We start from the raw sequence: 26,706 nt of genomic DNA, 5'->3' as shown, positions 1-26,706 counted from the left end.
TCTAAGGTCACAATGTTTGCTTTCAATCATAATACTGTATGTGTTGTATGTTTTCCATTGAACCAAGAAAAAGTATAATATGACGCTATCCAAAAAGGAAAACATTCTGAAGATAATTGTAAAAGAAAATTATATCGTTTTTTAATCAATATTTTCTCTTAACATTCCACATATAATGCCTTCAGTTTTAATTTCATGATTTGTTTCCTTATCAACAGTACATCTATTTATAAATAGAGAGCTTTGAAGCATGCATAGTCCATCCCTGTGTTTCAGCAGGTTCGAGCACCCAAAATGGAACACCTAAATATCGTTTGATTTATAAATATCTAGACATGATAAACAAAATTTTGAATTCATTTAAGGAGAATTTATTTTATCATTTTTTAGTTAACATTTGCATTTACATTTTGTATTAAGTTACATATCTGTCAAAAATATACCATAAAACAATTGATTTAATTTAATTTTTTGATAAAAAAGATATAGTGTTTTAGGGTTGTCGCACGACGTCGTTTCCCGGATTTTTTTTATATAATTTTTATATGAATTTTTATATACAGATAATAAGCAACAGGAAATTGTCAGTTACTATTCAACACCTTAATTTATGTTCATAATGTTATAAAATTGTAAACACTGAAAATTCACATTTTACAAGTGTTCCATTTTGGGTAGCGTTCCACTTTACTTGGGTAGCGTTCCAATTTGCTTAAGGTCGCGTTGAACTTCGAAAATGATTCCCCAAATAGTGTGATGAAATGGCACAAAATAAGAATCACATGTTCCCATGCTTTTCCATGCTATTTGATGATAAAAATCATTGGATATTTGATAATAATGGTGGAGCAAATACAGGCAGTTTTATCTGCATGTAGCCATCAGCGAATTAGAAACAACAACAAGACAAAAATCTGTCGTAAAATTCATACCATGTTTATTCTCCAAACTCTTAAGACAATTAATTAAAATACATGCGAATTTATGGTGTAATATGACGATGATAATGGGACTTCATGTTACATGGATAAATACTAACAGTACATTTATTTCACCGCTTACATTGATACAGGTGTGAAAACAAGAATAGTATACATTTCTTACACCTATCCACATGCATCACTACAGGGGTTCATGTGATATAACAATCTAAGGAACTTACCAGATTTTGTTATGAATAGAGGCCACTTTGTCGGCCAGTAAATGGTATGACTACTGTTTGGTTAACACAATGTATAGTTAAGGTGGGATGTTTGCTTATTTTAGCAATAGAATTCTGATTAACTACAAAAAAAAATCATGTGTTAGTATTTGATATGAAAGTCAACATTTTACAATGATAAGGAAATTTCTACTGGAGAAAGACATATAAGACGTTCACAAACTGACACTAGAACAATCTAGATTCCTGTATAATCCGAATAAGGAAAGGTTATTAAATAGACGAAGGAAAAGTAACACCTAAACATATAAAATAAATATATTGTCTCACTGCCAGATAGAATAACGTTATCACTTGTAGTAACTATCAACAAAACTTTTAGATTTTGGTCATATCGTTTAGCTTAATTAAATAAAATATTAGATCATCCATTATTAAAAATATTGCCATTTAAATTATTAAAACAATGTAGCCATTTCTCTAATAAAGAAACCATATCTAATTTGACACGTGATAATAAATTCATTCTTGTAACTTTTGTAGCATGTTATGAATAACAAAAAATTACTTTGGAGGAAAAAAAACCCTTCTTGCATTTGCAGAATAATTTAACTAGATTTCCTGATGAAATTTCAGAAACATCCATAATATTAAACAAATTATATTAACTGGGACTACTTACAACAGATAATATCAACAAGAACTGAAGGGTTACTTATAAGAACCCTGAAAAAAGGATTTATCACACAGGAAAGCTCTACAACAACAAGATAATATATACAGCTTCATATTCAATTTGTACAGTATTTAATAAACAACTTCTTAATGAAAATCAAAATTACAATGGTTCAGTAACAAATAATGGACAGTCATATTTAAAAACATTCATTAGATAATTTTGCACTTTTAATTTTGGCAAATATATTTTGAACGAAATGGTGAATTTACAGACACTGTAAAAACTATCTTGATAGGAAAAAGTTAGATAAAGCACCTTGCTCCTTCAAGTTACTATCAGATTACCTTTCTACGACAGGTAAGCAACAGGTAAACTGCTAGTATCCAGCTCAAACATATATAAGCTTAATATTTTTTTTAAAAGGCTCAATACACATAACTTTTGAAAAAATTTGTATTTCTGACAAAATTTTTTAAAACAAATGCAAGTTACGTATATTGTACCTTTAACACTACAATTTGTTCTTAAAATTTCACAAAGGAATTAACACACTTCTTCAAACCTTTAACTAGTATTAAATTTCGCAAAAAGAAACATAAATGTTAATAGCATTGCATCATAACTATCAAAAACTAAAGAACTAATTCAAGCAAAATGAAAGAAACAACAGCAAAGAAAAACGGTTAACATGGGTCTGAAAAAAATTGCATAAATAACAAAAAATATAAAAACATAGAGGTTATATCTGTACCAACTTTTGTATTATGAGTTGTTATGGCACATTAAACTCTCTGTGTAAATATATATAAAGAAAACAATGGAAAAAGGATGATAACAAAATCAATGGCTGGAATCATTTAGAGCTGATGTTGAGCAGTTGATTGTATTTCTCGTCCATTGCAAAATATCACATTGCTTATAAATTAAAATAAAATATAAAATTTATAAAATTATGTTGCATTTATGGAAGGTTCATCACTCGGACAGTTCTTCATAATGAAAATAACTAATGCAATTTTGTCCTCTTACATTTGAAAAATGACATAGATAAGGTGATGTATACATATGGTATATATAAATAGTTATCATAATCCACATTAATTATGTTGGGTGTTTGTTAGAACAACAAACTTGCACATGTATGAGTTATTGGCCTTAATAGAAAATCTTTAATGTTCAAAAATCAATCAAAATTATTTGTACATACTTTTGGTTTCATATCAAGTTGAACTCTTGGCATAGCATTTACGACGAGTCTTATATAAGAGGAGTAAAATACAACAAAGAGTATTGTGGATGGTTTGACATCTGTGTACTATGTATGTCATAATTAAATCATATAAATATATTATGAAATTTTGATGAATATACGTTATAGTTTTTGCATCTTTAAATAATTTACAGTTGTAAGTCAACCCATAAATCATCAATATTACCAAGCATTATGCATCTATCACAACATTTCTTACAAATCTCTTGGCTCTGATGAATCAGGATACTGATGTTGAACAATCAATGTGTACCACTTTCTATTTAATCCAATTATAATCTACAATTAATTCCATAATTAGGCACCACAGCATAAAAAAATTAAAAACAACATCTTACGCGCAATATAAGCATCACACAACATTTGTACTAATTGGCTTATCTTATGCTATTAAAACTTTTTTATGATTAAATGTTGATAATTATTAATAGATAATAAAACTTCCAATTTTGTGTCAATTTTAGCAAATTTTTCTGTGCTTTTGTTTTTCCACAAGCTTTATGATGCAGGATAACGTCAGACTCGCTAAATGCAAAAAAGCACTGTAATTTCTGTTTTTAATCATGAACAGGAAAGACATTAGTGGATTATACATGTAAAGTACACCTATTTTGTAATGTTTATATATTATTAAATATCATGAATTTAATAGAATTGTAACACTTGTCAACATATGGAGACATAAAATTTCAAATTTGTAAAATTCCAGGCATATATAACATCTCTATGAAAGTAGAAGACTATTTGTACATACAGTACTTATGTACATCATATTCATATCATATCATAGGTATTGAATTCTTTATATCTGGACACTTTGATTTACAATTTATTGCATAGAATTTGTCTTCTAACTTCTCTGAGACAATTGTATTTAAAAACTCATTATGGATATCTTTTGTTATCATATATTTCAAATGATTTAATCAATTCTGTGGGTTTAAAGAAAGTTTAAAGAAATGATTGTCCAAAATAAATAAGGCACAAAGCAATTGTACTGTTTAATGTGGAATCTAATTCAAATAGAGAATTCATTTCAACAACAACAAAGACAAATTAACCTCATATTTCAATTTCAGAACAACTTATTGAATTGATTTCAAAGATATTATTATACGATATATAATGCTATACACTGTACTTACATTATGCTTTCTGCATATATATATATATATAGTATCATTTAATCATACCTCTAGACATCAACATTACACAAAATTTTAAACCAAAATAGATCTCATGGTAACATTTATCACATTATATTAAATATCTTGCATATTTGTCATGGAATTCATTCCAAACACCCAAGTGTCACTAAAGTTTATTACATTTAGAACACAATGGCCTGTCGTCTCTGCCACCAAGGGGAAATAATTTAAGTTTTGGGGTTTTCTGAACATATAATGCAACTTATTTATAATTTGGATACTTATGCTGTGGTGAAAAATGGACAGATGGTTTAAATAATTTTAAAGAAAAAAACTAAGCATAGATAAAAATAATTCAATATGTTTTATAATTAACTAATGCTACAATGTAAAAATGAAAAAGAATGCAGTTGCTGGAAAATTTAACAGGGTGCAACAACATCATCTGCTTAACGCTTGAAATACATTTTTCGATATTAATACTGTATTTGTTTAATAAAAAAACTTTCATAAATTAACTGCTATGATTTTTTTTCTCTCTAATATTTCATTTAAGACATTTTTCAGAAGCTAAACAAGTGCAAAACATAATCAAATTCAGACTTTACAGATGCCTAAAAATGAAATAAAAATATGCAGAAATTCTAATCTAGAAATGTATCTGTGATTTAACATTTATATTTGGATGTCTCTACAATGTTTTAGGTCCTATTAAGTAAAACTCATTTCCAAAATATTGAGCAATACACTGGTAGACATGTAAAGTTCTGCTAATGGTTTTGAATTATAACTTCTAATATGAATATTGAAAAATAGTTTTGCTATGTATAGTAGGTACAGAAAATAAAGCTACAAGTAAAAAAAAAAGAAATAATAGCCAACTCAAAATAATTTACAAGCAAAAGTTTATCATCAGAAAACTTACCGGTATTTGCAATGGACACAAAAGCATTCAAGAGATAAACCAGGTATGTATTTGTTGACAAGAGGTAATAACAACTTTAAATTTTTATAAATGTAATTAAAGGGCAGTTCATAATTGTTTGAAAATCAATTAAAATTTCCTAAAAATATTAGTGCTTTATTACATAATATGCAATTTCATCATAAGCATTAAAGTGGTTTGATCCTAAAAAGTTGAAGTGAAATGTTTTTTGATTGTTCAAGGTGGGGAAGGGGACGGGGAATAATAGATATACATGTAGTGAGTTTCTAGACATGATTGTTAATTATATAAGGATAATTGCTTGGCTACATCTTAAACAAAGGCAAATGTTCTAAAGAAAATGCTTGGCTATTAAATGACATTGACAGACATAATGAATAAAAAAAAGATAAACCCTCGTCCAGGTAAGAGGTTTTTGTTTATTTATATATATATATAATATTACTTCTATATTAGTAATGATTACAGCGTGTTTTAGTTTTCTACTCTTTATATGTCAATAAGAACACACATACCTGTATTTCCAAAATAGGCAATGATATTTAAAATATATTTCCCAACAAAACTCAAGTTGTTATCAGATGACAAATCATTATTTAATTCTTTCCAATCAAACATAACTCTTAACAGTATCTTACACCATTTTCAAAGTTAAAACACCATTAGCATAAGGCCTAGTAAGGTACAAAATTATGCGTTGTGTGTAGAAGTTTTAATCTTTATATCACCATGGTAGTGTCATCAAAAATATTTCATTTGCTACAAAACCGCTCAATGGTTTTTTTGGGGGTCTTGTTTTGGTAAAGCAGCGTAGTCAAGATACATACTACAAACCCTATGTTAATAGTAATAAGAATACATGTATCGAGAATCTCATTTTGGTTTGTATAGTACATAAGGCGGCAAATAGCAATGTCAATGAGAGGTACATGTACTGATAAATGAGTCTTAGGCAGCTTCACATACACATTTAAAATTGCTTTCATTCTTACATTCTTGGCATATATAAATAGTGTTTAAAAAATCATCCAAAAATTCACAAAAATTCACAAAAAAATCAACATAACTTCACTTCTAGGTTGTGACTGGGTAAGCAAAAAGACTAGTTTTGTCTTGCTGCAAAAACATAAAATTAGCTTAAAACATATCAAAAAAGTCTCCATGACAGTTGACACAGGGTAAAAGTCTCATTAGTTCTTGGCATAAGTCTTATTAAAATATCAATTTATTTCTGATATTGAGTTAATTGTCCATTTAACCTTCTATATTGTTTAGTTGTGCAGAGAGGTTTTTTTAACATATCATTTTTACCAAATTTAAGCTACCTTAAATAAAATATAAGCTGCTCTGATTACCAGACAATTCTTATATTTGTCTTTGTTTTGTTATTGAATAAATTTGCAATTATACCTAGAGTATCATCATGAAGTGTAAATTAAAATTTAATTTAAGAATTATATTTTCACAAATTTCAGAAATTTACATTTTTTTTTTTTTTTTTACCATTCGATTTTTGATTGTTAAGTGAACTTAAGTCCTTATAAATTGTCAAGAACATCATCATAACAATGATTTCCTTAAAGAGAACAGAATCTTATCACCACTTTTTACAACATAAATTTTACTGTGTGTCTATAGGTGAACATTCAATGAAATCTTCAACCATTTGTCAACATGGATATCACATGTAAAACAAACAAAAAGTAAAAAGTCATCTACCACAAGAAACAACACAACACATACTATAACATTACAACTCACATAAAATGTACCCTTTTTCTTGCAAAATGCAAACTGCTATTATATTACTTTGAATAATTTTCAAAGATAACATTTGTTCCATAAAATTTGGTTCAGAGAAATTTAGTCTAATACTCTAATATTCTTGGTCATAATTGTGTTGGTAAAATAGTTTTACATGAATTAATGCACCTGCTCTTTTGAAACTGGGTTGGTCTTAGGGAGATTTATCAATTCTGGGATATTTACCCATTCAATAAAATATATCTTCTCTGACAAATTGCTTTTTTTTTTTTACTTTCATTGGTCAAGAAGCAAAAATGAGCTATCATTAAATTAGAGATACAAAGAGTCTGTTTTATATGTATCTCAATTTAATCACTGGAAAAAAAAAAAGGACATATGAAGTTTACTCTGAATTATTTCATAAATTACTCCGTTATATAGATGTGACATATGAAAGCAATTTAAAAATTACCATTTAAAGAAAATGTTTTCCCATGTTTATACTGTTTAGATACATATTATCCATTACGCAATAACTTTTAGATTATTTCCAGTTTTTGGAGGGACTTTTAATGGACATTATCTCATTCTAACAAAGGCAGGAATTATACTTTTTTTTTTCTTTCTGATAACGTGGAATGGTGTTTAAATTTAACTCATTTACCCCTAAAGACACATTTAGACTCTTCTAAATCAAAGACAAGACCATACCATTATGAAATTTCGGGGATGAATGAGTTAAACGCGGTATTGGTATATCCTATGATGGAATGTTTGTACATCCCTTAGGAAAAAAAAATATCGCTTGGATTACGGATTACTCCTAAAAGCAACATCTCCTTATACAAACAGACTAGGGGATAAATCTGGCCCAGGAAGTGCCTACTTACATCCAAGATATGGAATTACATAGGAAGCATTCTCCTGATTATAAAATCTGTTCCTATGACTTTCGTTGTATAAGTCCATCTCGATTCACAGCATCTCCATTTCCGATATGTGGTGTAACAACATTAAAGTCTTTCATTGATTCATTAGCATTGTCATCGCTGTTTTCTTCCTCGTCATCATCCTCTGTGTCACTGCGTACATCTTTTTTCAACTGAAAAACAATATAAGACATGATTATGTTTTATCTGACTCTGCATCTTGGTCTCAAATCATTCTCTTCTCATCGTACATTTGGAATAATAAGGCTCAGTGTTCTTCACTCGTTCATCCCTAATCACAAATTTTAACTTTGTTAGTTCTAAGGCTAGAACAGTCCATTACAAAATTGCAGGGTTGTATCATTTTCTTCTTTAAGGGCAATTTAAGAAATATTTTGCAGGAAATTCATATCTTTTGTAACACTGTTGTATGAACTCAGAAAGAGAAATTTTATTAATTATTTATTGATCAAAAACTTGTTGTCTAAAAGTTGACAGACACGTCAGGAGACATAATGTAGTTTATCTAGTTCTTATGACAAGAGTTCAGTATGGTTGCGATCCAATTTTTCTTTTATATCAGATTCTACAGAATATGACAGTATAGAGAAGTATTATAAAGAAATACAAGGTTACCTCCCCTTCTGTGAACTTCTGGAATGCTATAGAGAGAATAGAATATGTCCATAGTAGATGTAGTACTTGGAGGAAGAGCAGCAGCCCCAAAAAGATATTGTGTACAGGGAAGTGGTCCACATACTCATGAATTTCTACCATACTAGCATACAGCATTCTGAAAATAAGATTCATACCGACATAATCACCAAATTGTAATTTCTACACGATTTTAATTAAATTAATATTTTTAACGGATGGTTAAATGTTTTGTGAGGTAATTTATCTCAATACTATTGGGTGATTGACAAAGAACAGTAACATGAGCTGTTACAGTATGGTAAAACTCACCTCTAGGAGTCTTAACTAACAAGGTACATTTGGCTATTGGTAATTGGACCTTTTGAAATCTAAAAACCCGAGGTTTTCTCCCTTAAAACCATATTACTTATACTCAAACCAACATTAACCCCATATTAATGCATAAATTCATGTCATCTGTTATTGAAAACAGTATTTCAATACTTACACCAAAACCTTGTTATTAATTATCAGTCTTGCAGTACTAATAGCATTAAACACATCAGTTTTCCGACAAGCAAGCATCATTTCTAAATGTAACCCATATAATCCTAATGGTTCTAGTTTGATGATGGACACTTACTTGAATGGATATACATAGCACCGTGTGAAGATCCATAAAACCACAAATACACCAAACAACACCTCACATAACGTCTGCTTCTTACAGTATTTCGCCATTTTTGCACTCTGAAATCAAAAACATCATAAAAAGAATTATCATGAAATCACCATTGATTCCCAAAGTTGACATAAGCAAAGGTATCCTTTTCATTTTTGGAGATTTTTTTCTAATGAATGTATATTCCTCCAATACAAGGTAAACTCTAAAACACTTCAAGAACACTATTTATTAATGTACAAAAATGTGATAAACATTCCTAGATTTGGATTTTGAAGATTAAGCATAAGTTGATTCCTTGTCTCATGTACAAGTTTTAACATTAAGACGCAATACATTTTTCCTAGGAGGATGTACATACTGCCATCCAGTTATCAGCCACGTCGTGTGTGATGACGATCATACAGCCGATCCTGGAGAAGTTGATACCCCAGGAGAATCCCATCAAAGCCAAGGTTATCATGTGATGTAGAGTCATCTCCATCCAGTCCTGATACAGGGTAGGTAAAGCATGTGTTAATGTATCAACACGTGAAATAAAGCATATTTCTCACTACGATATGGCAAAATTTGATCCTTTGAAAAATCAGTTATGAACCGTTGTAATTATTAATTCAGTGTAAATGTAATCAGTTTTGTTTCTGAATGTTGGTTGGGTCACCGGACGATTTATCCGAGTACAATCACTAGACCAGTGTATTTGACAGTTTTGGTGTGTTTATAAAGGAGATTGAAAGGAGATTGAAATTAACGCTTGTTATTTTTTGGAACTCTTATTTTCCAGGTATATATTGATTCTCCTCTATAATTACTGTGAAAAGCCACCAAAAAATATAGATTTTTGATAATATCTTTGACAATATCCTTTATCTGTACTGACCTTCCTTCTATAGTCAAAAAGTAGAGAGAAGAGCAGACCCCAGTAGTACCCCATCTCTATCAAGTAGTACCAGTAGAGGCCAGGTTTAATGTGCTGAAACAGAAAAACAAAATATCCTAACACCAGAAGATACACAACTAACCTCCCCTAGAGGGAATATGGAAGCTATTTATCCATTTTTTCAGAAAAGATTATCAACTATTTTAATACAATTTAATTTTAAGTTACACTCTGACATTAAACCAACAATGTTAAAATAATTGTATTGATATTTACGAAAAACTGGCCATATAAACCAGACCTTAGACAACTTATTTTCATGGTCTTCAAATTGGTTCATCTATCCTCAAACCCAAATCTTATGGAAACACTATAAATGTATGTTTTAAATATTTTGTCAGTTTCAGAATTTATTACTTAATCAAATTCCAACTTTACCTGATAGGGCCAGTCTATGAAACAGTACTTGGTCTCCCAAAACCATGGTTCCTAGAAGATAAAAGATATTTATATAAGCATACCAATCATTAAATATAAAGATGTAAATGAAAAGAAAATCATAAACTATCTTAAAACTGCAATCAAATTCTTTTATCAGTTTTTTCTTCAGTAATCTTCTTTTTTATATATATTTTTCTCATTAATTTAACTAGGCCTATATCAAAACTATAGCTGTGGTCTAATTTAATGTTACAAGCATTAATTTTCATTTGTTATCTATTCCACTCTAACTTAAAGAGGAAAATTAACATTAACATTTTATTATTACATTTTTTTGTGCAAGAAATAATGTTGCTTTCCTGTAACTTAATGAAATTCTTATCACAAAAATCATGTAACAATGTAATGAATAACTGCAATAAGGGGCAGATATCTGTATATTTGTTTTTAAAACAAAATAAGTCGAGATGGATCATTATCATTATCTGTAATTCTGTTTTCCTATAGCAATAATATGAATTTCAAATAAAAACACTTTACTACTGACATTTAAAAAAATGTTTATATATTTTTTAGTGTCTTTTTTTCATAAATAATACGATCTGTTTGCTAGGAAACATTCCTTTTATTTTGAGGTGTAGAGTTCACTTAAGTAATTGTAACTGTAACTGATATGTAGGTTATACTGTACATCCCATTGTAACCGACCATAACTTTTCTATAAATACAGAGTATAAATTGTGTTGGTGTCCCTGTACACTGAGAGTTGATACAACCGGTTTACCATCTAGGGAATCCCTACCACCAACATGCTGCTTATATATTCACTATTGGTTTTATAAGGATTAACGTAACTGGAGCATGCAAAAAGGGTTTTAAATTCTGAATTCATGTCACAGAGGGAGTAAAATACGTATCAGGTGACGGATGATATTTACTGGCTGAGCACTATTTACTCCCATTTGTGGCTCTTTGATTCTAACTTTATATAACCATTTCTAAACGCACTGATGGATTTTAATAAAACTAATGTTTTGATATATAAATTTACAAATTTTATTAACTACAAGCAAAATAACAATATCTGAATTGAATCAAAAAGTCAGTATTATTAGAAGAAGTCAAGCATTATCCTGTTTTTACATGCACTACATAGGTAGGAAACCAGTATGTACATATTGTCTGAGGTTTGCAAATTTATATGAGGGGCGAAAATGGGGGTGGGAATGAATATTTATAAATATAATTATATGCTTAGGATAACACTTAGCATGAACATGCTATAATACTGACTATTATTTATTTACCACAATAAATCAGTATCAATATTACCTTAAGATCCATTGAAATTTCCTTTGATGTCATGCATCACTAAACGGAAGTGTTTTAATTAAAACCAGATATGGTTTTTTTTCTCATCTAAACAGGATTTCCATTTAATCCCCAAATACAATTTCAAAATAGAAATTTCAATCATGCTGTTAAAAATAAGGTACAATCAAATGTTTTTCTTGTTACACTACAAAGGCAATTTTTATATTGGTATTGATATTTTGAAAAAAAAAATCAAAAAAAAATCAAAGATTGATAAAAACGAAATCACTTCATGACAAGATTTCCATGTCACTTGTTTTATTTCACAATGCTGAATATGATTTTTATAGACATCAATGCAAAATAAGACACTTGAACAACATTTTCTAATGATATATATCACAAAAAGTAATTTTAATAAATAGTTAATTATCTTTTGATAAATAAAAAGATTTTAATGTTTAAAATGTATTTAAATTCCCATCATGCCATGCCAAAAAATCTGTAGGGTGACCTCATTCCAGAATACTAGAATATATGTAGGGGTCATGGGGGAAAATGATAAAATGTCCAACATGCTCAAATTAAACCAATCCCAAGGGAGTAATGTTTTAAACTTCGGCTCCTAAAAATACCTCAATCAAGGTTAATTTAGAAGTGTCATTTCGTTCTCTGTCCTTTCAACTCTTTCTGCAACACTAACGTGCTGAAATTCAAATACGCAATAAAGATAATTCAGTTCAAACTTTTTACCAATAAGCAATATGTATCCTATTGGAAATTGCACTTTGATCAACTGAAATACAATTAATATAAAATATTTCATACTTTTACATTGGTAAAATACAGTGCAATAAAGGATTTTATGGCTATTTTGGTAGGTAAGTTATATAAGTATATTATGTAGGTATGTTATTTTTGTAATTGATTAACCTTTATATTTTGTACCTACTACACAAATACTTTTATAATTATATATAATTAGCATCACAAAATAACATGCTCCGGGCGAGTTTCTTGCGATCAAAAGAAACTATAGTAGGAGTATAGTGAAATCTCTCTCCTGCATAAATATAACATTCATAGTAGGTGTTTTAAGCAGCTAAATTTTCCTGTACAAAGATTTTTTTTTTTTTTTTTTAGGTGTTACAGGTTTTGACTGGCTTACTTTGTCTTTTATAAAAGTATACCAGTGTATTATCCCTCATTACTGAAACTTCACATTAACCAGCTGCAGTATACAGGTAATGCACATTACTTCAACTTTTATTGTTATCTTGTACAATTTAGACACCGAGGGTCTGGTAAGAGTTATTACATGACCCAAAATGATTAAGAATTAATATGTTTCCCTCTGTTCACTGACGGGACTTTGAAACTTAATATCTTAAGAAAAAAAAAGCATTTGTACATTGTACTTCCTATGTACAGTACTCCCCTTTATAGGGAAGACATTGTGCAAATCACTGTTAGTCTATATCTATATATATATATATATATATGTTATCATCTAATTAATCACATTTTGATAAAACATAGGTTTAGCATATATTTCATAAAACATTTTTTTTTAAATCTACAATGACTAATGCATTATTCTCTTGAAATTGATAGCAAAAAAATAATGAATTTAAACATTGAGCGATGATTCATCAAGATAACTAATATTGCTTGTTTTAATATATTACTGGTATGATAATTACTGATTTAAAAAAAGCATATGAAATTTCACATATCAATGTTAACATAGACACACTATTAACTTTAAATTTAACATAAATTATAGAAAATTTAAATACTATCTCTCCAAAACATCATTAGTAAAATAGAAATTCTAGATATCAGAATTATATATTGTAGCCAATAAAATACATTTAAATTCTAGTGTCTTCAATATCTGTGAATATTTCATTTTTTATGATACCTAATGCATGTACTTCAATTTAAAGTTTTAAGTATCTTACAGGAAAAATCATATGTTATTCAAAACATTTTCTTTTAAACTGAAAAATGTATGTAGCATATTTTGAACCTATTTTAAAACATTACAAACTTGGGATAATAAATCTGAACAACCCCTCAAAAGATTCAAAAATGGATTACAATTAATGAGTTACCTTTACAATTTACCATGGGGGAGGATGAATCTATAACATTAATACACACAAAAAAAGTCAATAATTTTATAAGCAAAAACCACAATAAGGTGATGAAGTCGAGATATTTAGTGAGAATCACAGGTAACTGGGTTAGACCATATCAAGAATGTCAAGTGGTATTTTATGATTATTTTTTTCTTTTGTTTCAGAATTTAAGACAGAGGAATTTGTTACAATGATTAATGAGTCATTATGTTTGAAAGGTAAAACTGGGTTTAATGAGTTAAGTCTGTTTAATTTGGAAAACAGTTAACATGTAGATAAGTAAAGAATAAGACTCAGACAAATAGTGGCTAATAAAAAACACTGATAGATGACAATGCTAACAAATTAAAAGATGTCATATATAGTTAAACCTGTCTTAGCGACCACCTCTGTATAAAGACCACTTGTTTGTTAAGACCACTTTCTCAATGGCTTTATGGTCAGGTTTGACTATACATGTATATATATATAATGATATAGACAGATGAAGTTCTACTGAACCTGGAAAATGGTGATTTTTACATTAAAGCAGAAATTAAATGAACAGCAAATCTACCACAACACTACCTACTATATATCAAAATTAATTCAGCTGTCAATAATACAAAAAAAAAGAACTACATGTACAAATGCGGAAATGGCATTTTGAAAAATGATGGTTTTGAGATACCAAAACGACGTTGATCATGCATATGTATTAGTACCGTCAATTAGTCCCTTTTGACTAATCTTCATCGTTTTAATATCTCAAATCTCCCGAATAGCAGGTATTTATCAGATATACAAACACGTACACAAATTATACATACAGGTATCCATATCTACTGCATTAATATGAATTTTAATTCTCCTTAGAACAAAAATTAACTTAATGTTAAATAGCACATCTAAGATGTAGTAGTCTCATGACTGCTAATTTATCCAAATGAAAACAATTTATTCTTCATGAAAACAAGTTTTATCTTCATCTCTGAATAAATCACTAAATAAAATAAATTTCTCCAAGATTCAGTAAAAATGTATAAGAATAACAGACCCACACCAGCAAATACACTCTGGATATTTTAGTTGATATAACATGAATTCTTGCTACATTTTCAGAATATTTAATATTCTTTAATCACTTGTTGTTTTCATTGCTTTTTATCAATTTAGGAAGGTTGAACCCTTTTAGCCCCACCCTTCAAAACTATACGTGAGGATGGGGTAGCCCTACCAATTGTGCCTAGTACGGTCATTTTAATCTGCTGCCCATAGTGATGCTACCCGTGGTTATGAAAAGTTAGTTGTTCACAGACAGAAGGTCATATGGACAGATGCCAGTGTAAGGTATAAAAGTTCATCTTTGGAATTTCCTGATCAGGTGGGTGAGCTTACAATGTACTGTAAGATTTAAATACTTAAGTAATTCTACAAACCTATCAGATATTAGGATAAAGAAGGCAACTTTTAAAGACACTGGTCCAAAGTTGCAAGAACGGACCTTAGAAATTCTACCAAAAAACAAAGTGCTACCAGAGCATTGTAAGTCAATGATCCCTTAAGCATTTAAGACTTTGGCCACAATAAAACTGGGTCATAACAAAGTAAATCTATTTTCATATTTAAGCCTTTTTTCATTGTTTGTTAGGATGTTGATCACATACTTCTTGTTTATTTGAGGGACTATATGACTGAGGTGTAACAAATTAACACAACCTATAAAAGTTACCGCAGTTTGAATCCACATTTGATGAGTAGTTAATTAGGAATATTTTGTAAGTCATTCCAACACTAGCTCTCCACCTCTAGACTAGAGCAGCAGTAGAGTGGTTAGCTAGATATCCGAGACTCCACAAGTAGACTGACATTTCCTGGCAAGTGGTTAGAATGTCTGACATTTGAACAATACCCCCCCCCCATCCCTCCTTCCCATTTTCTCCATTTTTGGGCCATGACAAGTGGTTAGAATGTCTGACATTTGAACAATACCCCCCTCCCTCAATCCCTCCTTCCCATTTTCTCCATTTTTGGGCCATGACAAGTGGTTAGAATGTCTGACATTTGAACAATACCCCCCCCCCCCCCATCCCTCCTTCCCATTTTCTCCATTTTTGGGCCATGACAAGTGGTTAGAATGTCTGACATTTGAACAATACCCCCTTCCCCCAATCCCTCCTTCCCATCCTCTCCACACTTGGGCTATGACAATTGCAAGCGGTCAAGGTGCTCCCATCAAATTTTGGGTAAAGAAATTGAAGCCAAAGTGGGGCAGTGGGTTTGCGTCATTGGCAGCTGCTGACATGACCCAGGGTCTTCAAATGATGTCGATCTGGGTAGTTCTTTGAACATCAAGCAAAACAAGGCCTACAGCATTTTGAACTTAATTTTCATGGAGGTAATAAATAACTGACTACACTACATCAAATATGACTTTCTACAACTGATACTACCTTGTGTTTGGAGAACATGCGACAGGCCTCCAATATAAGCAGCCACCAGCTACTATAAGGAGAGCAGTCTGAAGCAGTAACTAAGTGTTATGTTGAGGACTGGTGATAACTGAAAGTGAAACCGAGGAAACAGAAAACATGTATGTGCTGTGTTAGTAGGTAGAGCTACACAGCTTGTATCCATGTAATACTTACATCCCACAAAACAACGACTCCATACACAAAGATCCCGCCATAGAACAGGAAATTCCAGCTGGAAAGTAAAGAAAAAAACCATTAATGACTCATTATAAAAAATTTTTTTATCACATCCAGGAAAAATGAAGGGTCAATGTTATCATATGTTAAATTAATCATTAGATCATTCACTACTTCCTTCCATTATGATATATGTTTGTAGCAAATTTGAAAGCATGAATATTAAGAATGGTAATAGTATCAAATGTTGACAAATTACAGAAAAAGGTAGATTATAAGTCATTTTCTCATAAATGCAGGCCTGGGTATAAAGGATATATAGCTCTAGTTAATCCTCCCGAGGGGTCACTAAATCAGGTAAAACCTAAGGCTGCGACAAGCAACCATTACTGAAAGCTGCTTTAATATCTCTGCAGTAGAATCAATATCTATTTTGAAACTTAGTTCACATCAAATGACGTATTATAGATCCAGTACCACACAGATAGATTTTATTTTTTAATTTCTCTTTCCTTCATTTTTATGATTTCTCAGCCAACATTGATTTGTATACGACTGTAGTTTTATACACAATTTATCAAATTAATCATAAACATCTGATCCTACCTAAATAGGTGAGATTTGTACAAAGCTTACTCCCAGACTGGCTGACTAAGGCTTGGGAAGGTGTATATTAGGACGTATAAGGTAATAGACATTAGTCTCTGTCAGATGGTACTATATCAGTAATCAATATTGTACTGAGGAAAAATATCTACCGGCCAAACCAAATAATGTCAGCTTCCTGTATTCTATTGTGTAACAAGGCCAAACTGAATATTGTCAGCTTCCTGTCTTCTATAGTGTAATCAGGCCAAACCAAATATTGTCAGCTTCCTGTTATCAGTTTTGTAACCAGGCCAAACCAAATAATGTCAGTTTCCTTTGATCTGTTTTATATGTAACCAGGCCAAATCAAATTATGTCAGCTTCCTGTGATGTGTTATGTAACCAGGTCAAATCAAATAATGTGATCAGCTTCCTGTGATCAGTTTTTTAACCAGGCCAAACCAAATAATGTCAGCTTCCTGTGATCATTTGTGTAACCAGGCCAAACCAATTTAATTTAATTATTGCCTCCAACTTCTACAGTTACAAACAGTGCATATTTATAGTATATTATATCACTGTTTCATTACCTTTTCATTTTCAGTGCCTTTTGTAGATGTTGGCTTTGTTAAACAACATCCCCTCCTAATATATTTCTTTGTTTAAATACCACCAATACCAATATGTTTCAAAGATCAGAAACCATAAAAATGATTTTCTTTTTGACATTCACACAAAAACCGCTTGATAAAGTTATTCTGGATATATTTATATATATATATATATATATATATTCAAATTGCTAGCAGAGGGTATAATTAGGAATCTATTTTGGTAGGTGAATCTTTCAAATACATCCTTATCACAAATGACTGTAGATAATAAAAGAGAATTTTTTTATGTTACTTATAACATACCAGCATTCACAGAATTTCTGCATGTTCCCAGGCGAGCCCTGCTGTCTTCGCACCCGAAACCATCGCTGAACCTCACGCTCTGTTAAGCTGGTTTTCTTTGCTAGGCTCTGGAAGGATAATTAGATTTTAGGACTTAGCATGTTTCTGATGTGTAACAAATTAGTAAAGTTCACCATCATATTGCTAAAATAATTCTCTTTCATCTTCAGAATGCCTTTAACTCTTTCACCACTGTAGATCATAATGGATTTGTTCAGATCAATGCATGGTAGAGTCTACTAAAGTTACATAGGGGTGAAAGAGTTAATACAAATATAAGCAGAACAAAACTAAAACAAAAGAAATGTGTTCCTAATTCTTGCATAATTATTAAAAATTATCGTCAAAATCAGATGCCAGCTCTATTATTTACCGTATTCGACCCAAAAATGCCCATATGCATGTTCCTATAAGCGCCATCCACCTTTTTGAGGCCACAATTTCAATTGACTAGTCATACATAAAGAGTATAAAACTACACAAAACTGTATAATTTGCGATAATTTGGTCTTAATTAGCTCCTTTTATTTTATTTTTTTAATTTTTAAAAGCTTTGGTCCCTTATTGGGTCAAATACGGTAACCTGAATGAATTCTGCAATCATGGTAAAATCATATTAAGAAAAGATATTTTTAATTTACTCCACTTTATCTTTAATTAACTCCACTCAAAAATACTGTTATACAGGAACTTTTTTAAATCTAATCTGAAAATCATCTTTACTTGAGATTTTTTCATTTGGAAGTGAGAAGTTTGAAAGGTGTTTTCAGGGAAACTGTGACAATGGGGATACAAAATGGTCAGTGATGAGCCACTTTTGTCTTTCTTAAGACTTTCCAAAATACAATTTAATTTTCAGAAACTGACCATGTATTATACCACGATCTATCAGTTGATGATCCCGATAATAATACAATAAGGTTTACTTTAATTTTATATACTACAAACAATGTTAACAGAACCCCTATCCTAGCTCATCACCTCCATTTCACTGGTTAACCTTTTTATAAAATCAATTGTACATCTCCATTTATATTTCATGGGTTTCTACAAGTATCATGGCTTGAGGCCAGTATGTCTAATATACACCTTCAGCACATCAGCAACACTTTGGCCGGCTGCCTACTAGAGGTATTAATCTTTTAACATTTTTGCCTTTGTTTTACTTCTCATCAAATTTGAAAAGCCGCTTCATATAAACTGCATTGAAGGCAGTGCTAAAAAGACATTATGATGTTGGGTAGATATTTTGATAAAATGTAAACAATTAAAAAGCACATGTGCAATCACTAAAATATTCATGAATGGTTTTTCAATAGCTATAGTAGCGCTGCATCAGGTTTTATCTTACATTGTCAACATTAAACATGTTCCAATTGACATGATGTAAACATACATGTAACATATATAAACATGTTCAAACCAAGACACAATATAGTCCATATAAATTTCTGCCCTTGCTTTTATTAACACTCAGCGTACAGTGAGAGGGACAAATGGTTTGACCGTTGTGAGGTGTTCTTGTTTGAGGACTTCAGAGGCATGTGCATGCTTCAGTGATATAGCACTAAAAAATGGGCAAGAGATCCTCTATTACAAGAAGACGCTACATGAATTCCGAATGAATGCAGTCTTCCAAAACATGCACCACACACTTTACATGCAGGACACATACATAGGAGGTCCTCTTTAAATGACCCATCTGTTACTTATAATAGGATGTTAATTTCATCAAACAAACAAATGTACTACATCATGTGTACATATCACGTGCATGTTTTGATGTAAAAGCCTTGCAGGAAAGTGTCTGCTTGAATCATTTATCTTAATTCAATCTTGTGTAATTAGTACCTTACCCCACAAATTACTACACAGAGATTAAAGTCTTACATGTATATGTAAGTAAATATAGTACCAATAGTTTGAAAAGAGGTACAGGCTTGTATATTTTCTCTGCTTTTCTCTCCTTTTCTCTCATCCTTAGAAAGATTGTTGATTTTGCACTTGATGTGGTAAGAAGTAATAAGTGTTTTCTCTATGTAAATACACTTCTATCCGTTGGGGCGTAATAGACCACCATATTTCATTAAGTACTTTTTCAACTGTTATGTACTGTGTATAATGCTGTTTATAATTTAAAACAAGAGGCCCATGGGCTTTTTAAAATGGTCACCCGAGTTCAGATATAGAATGAAACAAAGACATGCATATAAACACTATATATTGGCCCATCAGGCCCTTGAAGTCAGTCAGTGATTTTATAAATTTGACTTTTTAATCTATGAAGATTATTTGGTTCCATCAAATCTGTGAATTCAGAAGAAAGATTTTTGAAATGTTATCCATTTTGACCCCTTTTGGCCCCACCCCTCTGGCCCCTGGGGGTCGGCCAGGACCAATATGGATAGATAATGTTAAAATGCTATCTCAGGCTAATAATTCTAACCAAGATTGACTAATTTCCTATGAAAATTAAGCAAATAATGTTCCTAAAACTATAGTAAATTTGACCCCCTCCCCAGGGGAAAATCGGAGATCCCAGGGCCATGAAATTCACAATTTTTTGTAAAGGACCTTATTTATAGTTAAGTCCAAGGTTCCAATCTATCAAGAATATCTGGTTCCATCAAATCTGTGAATTCAAAAAGAAGATTTTTGAAATTACCATTTTGACCCCTTTTGGCTCCGCCCCTCTGGCCCCTGGGGGTCGGCCATGACCAATATAGATATGATGTTAAAATGCTATTTCAGGCTAATAATTCAAAACAAGTTTGACTCATTTCCTATGAAAATTACACAAAAAATGCTCATAAATGTGATTTACCTATATAAACTATAGTAAATTTGACCCCCTCCCCAGGGGGAAACTTGAGACCCCAGGGTCATATAATTCACAATATTTGTAAAGGACCTCAAGACCTTTCCATCTATGAAGAGTATGGATATGTGATTCTACCATTTCCAGATTTTCAGAAGAAGATTTTTGAAGTTATAGCCTCTTTGACCAATTATGACCCCGCCCCTAAGGCCCCTGGGGCTCAGTCATGGAAAATTGGTTAATAGGATTCAATGGCCATCTCATACTGATAATTCTGACAATAATTGACTCATTTCCTATAACAAATGATCAAATAATACTCAAAAATGTGTTTTCCCTAGATATAAACTATAGTAAACTTAACACCCTCCCCAGGGGGAAACCTGAGACCCCAGGGTCATATAATTCACAATTTTTGTAAAGGATCTTAGGACCTTTCTACCTATGAAGAGTTTTTAATTCCACCACATCTTTGAGTGGAGAAGAAGATTTTTGAAATTTTAGTCAATTTTACCCCTTTTGGCTCCTCATATAGCTCCCTGGGGGATGGGGGATCATATAATTCACAATTTTTATTGGCCTTATGCCTTAGAAGGTTTGTGCAAAATTTCATTGAAATTGCTTCTGCAGTTTTGGAGAAGAAGGTGAAAATGTAAATTGTTTACGGACATACGACAGACGACGCACGGCGACGGACAAAAAGCGATTAAAAGGTCCCTTGAGACTTTGTCTCAGGTGACCTAAAAAAATAATTGAAAATTTATGCCTTATTTCTAAATACATTATATACTCCAAACTCATTTTGAAATACATATAATCTTTCAATTGCAACCAAGCAACAAAACCCAATGACAGACTCCCAACCCCATTGTTTGTTTGTTTGATTAATTAACGTCCTATTAATCATAACAGCTATGGTCATGTTAGGACAGCCTCCCATGTATGCGTAGAACGAATATACGTACCCGGCCTACTATACTTTTCGGCCGGGTACGAATTGGTCCCTATGTGTCGTAGTGGAGCGCTGCCTCCGAAAATCACTCGGGCACAGTTTTCTATACTTTTTTGTAGGTTTCCAATTATTTTATGCGTATACATGCATTTACATATTATTTTTGTCCAAAACAAACATAACTACCATTCTTAATATCTACCGTACAGCTCACACGACGTCATATTCACAATTTCTGGACTTGCCGTAAAAATCCCCTTCAGAAAGATCTTCATATGTATTACGTAAAAATAATGCCTTGGTGGCAATTTGATAATCTATGTGGTTCAGTTTTATTGCCTAGTAAGTAAGCGATATCGAACAAGTAAGATGAAATGCAAATAAAAACGTTTTATAATGGTTTGCATAATCATTACTTTGCCCCATTAGCAGTAATAGGCACTAATTGTAGCTCTAAAGACGACATCATTTACTGTCTTAAAGTCTTTTGAGCTACAATATTGCAGCTAATGTATGCGGTGCGTTGTGTGTATGTTGTGCGAGGTGCATGTTTTGGGAGACTGCGGTATATATTATGTTGTGTCTTCTTGTACAGTGTAACTCTTGCCCTTTTTATAGTGCTATATCACTGAAGCATACCGCCGAAGACACCATGCAAGCACCACACCCCACCCGGTCACATTATACTGACAACGGGCGAACAGATATCTAAACAGTTCACAAGCTTATGAGAACTAGAAGGCCTGACCATCAGTCAGAAATCCCTTAACTTCGTTGTCCCCTTATATTATTATAACAGGACTACAATTAAGGAACACTCAGTGCAAACCATATATATAGGACTAAAAGAAATCTAAAACTTTGAAGGAAGAATGTGTTACCTGCTGGTATATTACATTTTCTTGATCATTGAACTAATATGTACTTGTTAGACAATGTTGACGATTAATATTCAGTGCCTTAGCTAGGCACAGCACTTGATAAAGAGATGTTTACAATAGCACTGACGAAAACATTTGTAATTTTCAATTTCTAATTTTTCCCATTTTGTGGATCAATCATAAATCTGTTACTAATTCAACTCTGTTCAAACCTTACCTCTACAACATCATCTTTAGGAAATTTAGATTTTTTATATTCTACTTCCAGGACAGGATTTGGTGGTGCATTCCTCGGTCGTTTGACTCGTATTCCAAACTGCTTGCCAAAAGGAATGAATATTAACCTACAAAATATAAAAAGAATATACTAAATCATCAGACATTAATTAGGTGTATGTCAACAAAGAGAACTGAATTCCAAATTCAAAAAACATACACTGAAATTAAATGTGGTTCATGGGCTTAACAAAGCAATTTAATTTGAGTTCATTTTAAAAGCTACTTAAACAAACTTTCACCACAGCTTTTTCTCCATAGCCACATAACTCTATATTATATAACATCTTCGTGAGAGAACAGGCATTCAATAGGTTATAAAAGCAAACAGAATTTTAACTGTGAAATTTGCTTGAATTTCATTACGAAGGTGGAGTGTACTTTTACCAGGCTTATGCTACTTCATAGAATTACTAAGTAAACTCGGAGTACTGAGTGAAATTTATTTGGAGGAAATTTCTGAGTCTTAGAACAAAAGTCACAGCTTATAACATTCAATAGGCAAGGAAAAGGATTGATCACCACGACACCATGACCAGTATTGGGTCAATATCGTTGTCCTAGTTTGTTACCTCGCCCCGAGCAGGGTATCCAGTTCATGTTAGTACAAGTGATTTCAAAACCCAGACTAAAAATAGTTACTGTTACGGCCAAGATGTTATAATAATAGGTATTTCTTGAGCTTTACATTTATTCAATTTCAGGTAAATTAAAGCAAGTAAATGAATTGTATGACTCAGTCTCAGGATGGATTTTATAGCCTTTAAAGATTTTATCGTTTAAACTGCCGGTACAGTCACGCTTCTAAGACTTGGGTAAATAAATCAATGGATCATGATCAACAAATATGGGAGGGCTACGAATGCCATATATATATAAAGCTTAATTTTATTCATTACAGAAGTAGATTCTCATATATGACTCCAGTTCTATGACTGATCATATGATATTACTTTTGTAAAATATGGTTAGGATAAATATTACTTCATAGGTAATTAATACTAAACTTTTTTTTTATTTTTATTTTTCAGACCTAAAACTTAACAGATGGTAATTACATTAGACCCACTATAATCTAGACACTCAGTGATTATGATAGTCTGGAAAACTCACAATCATGGCAGAATTATCTAGGAATGGATTTCATTATCAGCAAAGTAAAATGGAATCTGTCTGTCTAAAGTGTTCACAATCCAGTCTGTTCTGGCATTTTTTTGGAACGCAAATGGGGTATCCAGATTATGAAGGGTCCACTATATAATTAGAATATTGTTTCAATGTTTGCAGATTCATAATATATGCTGCAGTATGTATCATATTTCTTAACCTGATAAAAAGTCATATAGAGTACATGACACACTGCTTCACTATAAACACTAGTGAACAATCACTATCCTGATAAGATGATGGAGAAATCCTCTGACAGGTAAATGTGTACTTAATATTCCGGTATTTACACAGACATTAATGGAGTACTAATTCTGACAGCATCACGTACTATCACCGCCAGGTCGATATATATAGATTTATCATATCAATACACACCATGAATTTCCAACGACCTTCACCTTCAAGTTTGTAGGTTAGTACCGTATTTACCTGTTGTAATAAGCTTAAGCCCTAGCTGGCTTGTAACCTATAGGACATTCCCTACTATAATATGGGAATAGTATTTTGTTTACGAAATCTTTGTAAATGGTGAATACTATAGTCGCAATATACCTCTCAGGTAAAGAGAATTTCTCTTTTGCTCAATTGATGAGTTATTACAAGACTTCCAGGTATGTTATATATATATATTACCTCAGGAGGATTTCTGAACACAGGCTTCTGGTTCCTCTATATATATTCAGCTCCTTCATTAGTCTAATCTTTCCCAGTGGGGGGGGGGGGGGGAGATATAGCTTTACAGTACGTTTTCGTTTTTCAAGTCAGTATTTGTCAAGTCAATATCTAGATTTGAATGTTAGATATTAAGCCAGAGGTCCCAAGTTCGATCCCTATTGGAGACGGTGATAAAATTTATATGAATTTAAAAATCATACACTCTGTTACATCTATAACTAGAAGACCATTTTTTGTCGGTCAGTACGTACAATTATTTACCTCTTGTAGGTATAAGCATATGGTAATCTATATATATATAGCTATAAGACACTTTTGTCAGTGAGTACTATTATCTACTTGTTGCAGGTTTAAGCATACGGTAATCTATATATATAGTAAGAATTTTTTGTCGGTCAGTACCATTATTTACCTGTTGTGAGATATCAATAGGTCAAGGCCAAGGTAATTAGGTTTCCACTAATTATTGACTGGGTATATTTATATAATTCTGTAGAACAGTATTGATCTGTAGTAATTTTAGATTTCTATAAGTCATCAAGGCCTCCACTAAGTATTACTATAGCTATAGGTAGGAGGCCTACTAGATACATTGCACATTATCATAGGAAACTTGATAACAGCTATAGTCTTATATAGCCTGGGCAATGGAGTCAGATGTATCCTTTTTGAATGGAACAACCAGTGCAAATTAAAGCCTGCTGGATCCAACAAATACATACTTTGATTGCGCAATCACTATAACATTATTATTATAATGTATATATAAATAAATTCAACTTGCTCTGTCAGTCTGAGTGACATGACATGGTGTTTGGTATTCTTATTTATAGATTGCATTTGATAGTCTAGAATATTTATTGACCGATTAAATTTGAAGAAGAAAAAACAATGCAAATATATCAATAGTTTCTTACTCTTTGTAATGTTTTTGAAATTGTAGAAAACAAATAATTTTGAAATTTAATAGAAAATATCAATATTAGCAGTCGTTAATATCAAAGAAATAGTAGTGTAGTTCAATATTTCCAATAAACTAAATTTAAACAGTTTTAATTATTAGAAATAGTCTTGCTCAAGGCACCAAATTCATGTTTGAAATGCTCATTTTCAAGCAGTAAGTACCGATGACTTGAGTACCAGTGAAAACACAAACAAAGCAGTAAGTACCGATGACTTGAGTACCAGTGAAAACACAAACAATTTAATAAACAGACCGAATTAGAAAAAGTCGGTTAGTAGATAATACGACGCGGTTAATTCACCCGATAACTAGGGCGTGACCCCACACCGGTAGCCTTTGGTCCGTCTGCACCCCGACTACCCATGATTGGTCCACTGGTCTCGCGAGGGTATGGCGTGATTTAATTTTAGGTATTGCTTTATGAGTCGACATTCCAATCGAATAATAATAAGCATGCACATGTTTGAATGCATTACAAAGTCATTTAGCTCATTAGTGCATATGGACTTACCTAAAGCATGCAAACCTGATCACGGTCATCAGTAGTCCCATGAGGACTGAAGGTAGACCGATATCTGAAAATTGTCCATAATAAACTCCAGGAGTTTTCGACACTAAATCGTCCCATTTTATTCCAGGTGTCAGCCAGAATTTTTCATCCCAAAACCATTCAGAGAAGCCAGAATTTTTCATCCCAAAACCATTCAGAGAAACTTCCCATATCGCTGTGATTTCCACAGCATAAGACTTAGTTACACGCTTCTTCTCAGAACTTGTCAGCAGTCGCCTTTTTTGTTGGACAAACCAGTGTATGCACAT

General features: G+C 31.7%; 1 protein-coding gene across 1 annotated transcript; it reads right to left on the bottom strand.

Annotated features, from left to right (window-relative positions):
- Window positions 1-915: 915 nt before the first annotated feature.
- LOC138316415 (ceramide synthase 3-like) lies at window positions 916-26,706 on the bottom strand. The gene is made up of 10 exons (XM_069258109.1): window positions 26,399-26,706; window positions 23,020-23,146; window positions 18,113-18,219; window positions 16,605-16,662; window positions 10,517-10,567; window positions 10,079-10,171; window positions 9,560-9,688; window positions 9,160-9,266; window positions 8,517-8,673; window positions 916-8,053 (listed from the first exon to the last, which is right to left on the bottom strand). The coding sequence occupies exons 1-10, from the start codon at window positions 26,704-26,706 to the stop codon at window positions 7,895-7,897; spliced, it is 1,296 nt and encodes a 431-aa protein (XP_069114210.1). The 3' UTR covers window positions 916-7,894.

The sequence above is a fragment of the Argopecten irradians genome, chromosome 2, assembly GCF_041381155.1.
Source record: "Argopecten irradians isolate NY chromosome 2, Ai_NY, whole genome shotgun sequence".
Taxonomy (NCBI): domain Eukaryota; kingdom Metazoa; phylum Mollusca; class Bivalvia; order Pectinida; family Pectinidae; genus Argopecten; species Argopecten irradians.
Note: the sequence above shows the minus strand (reverse complement) of the source record. Positions and strands in the feature narration are given on the sequence as shown.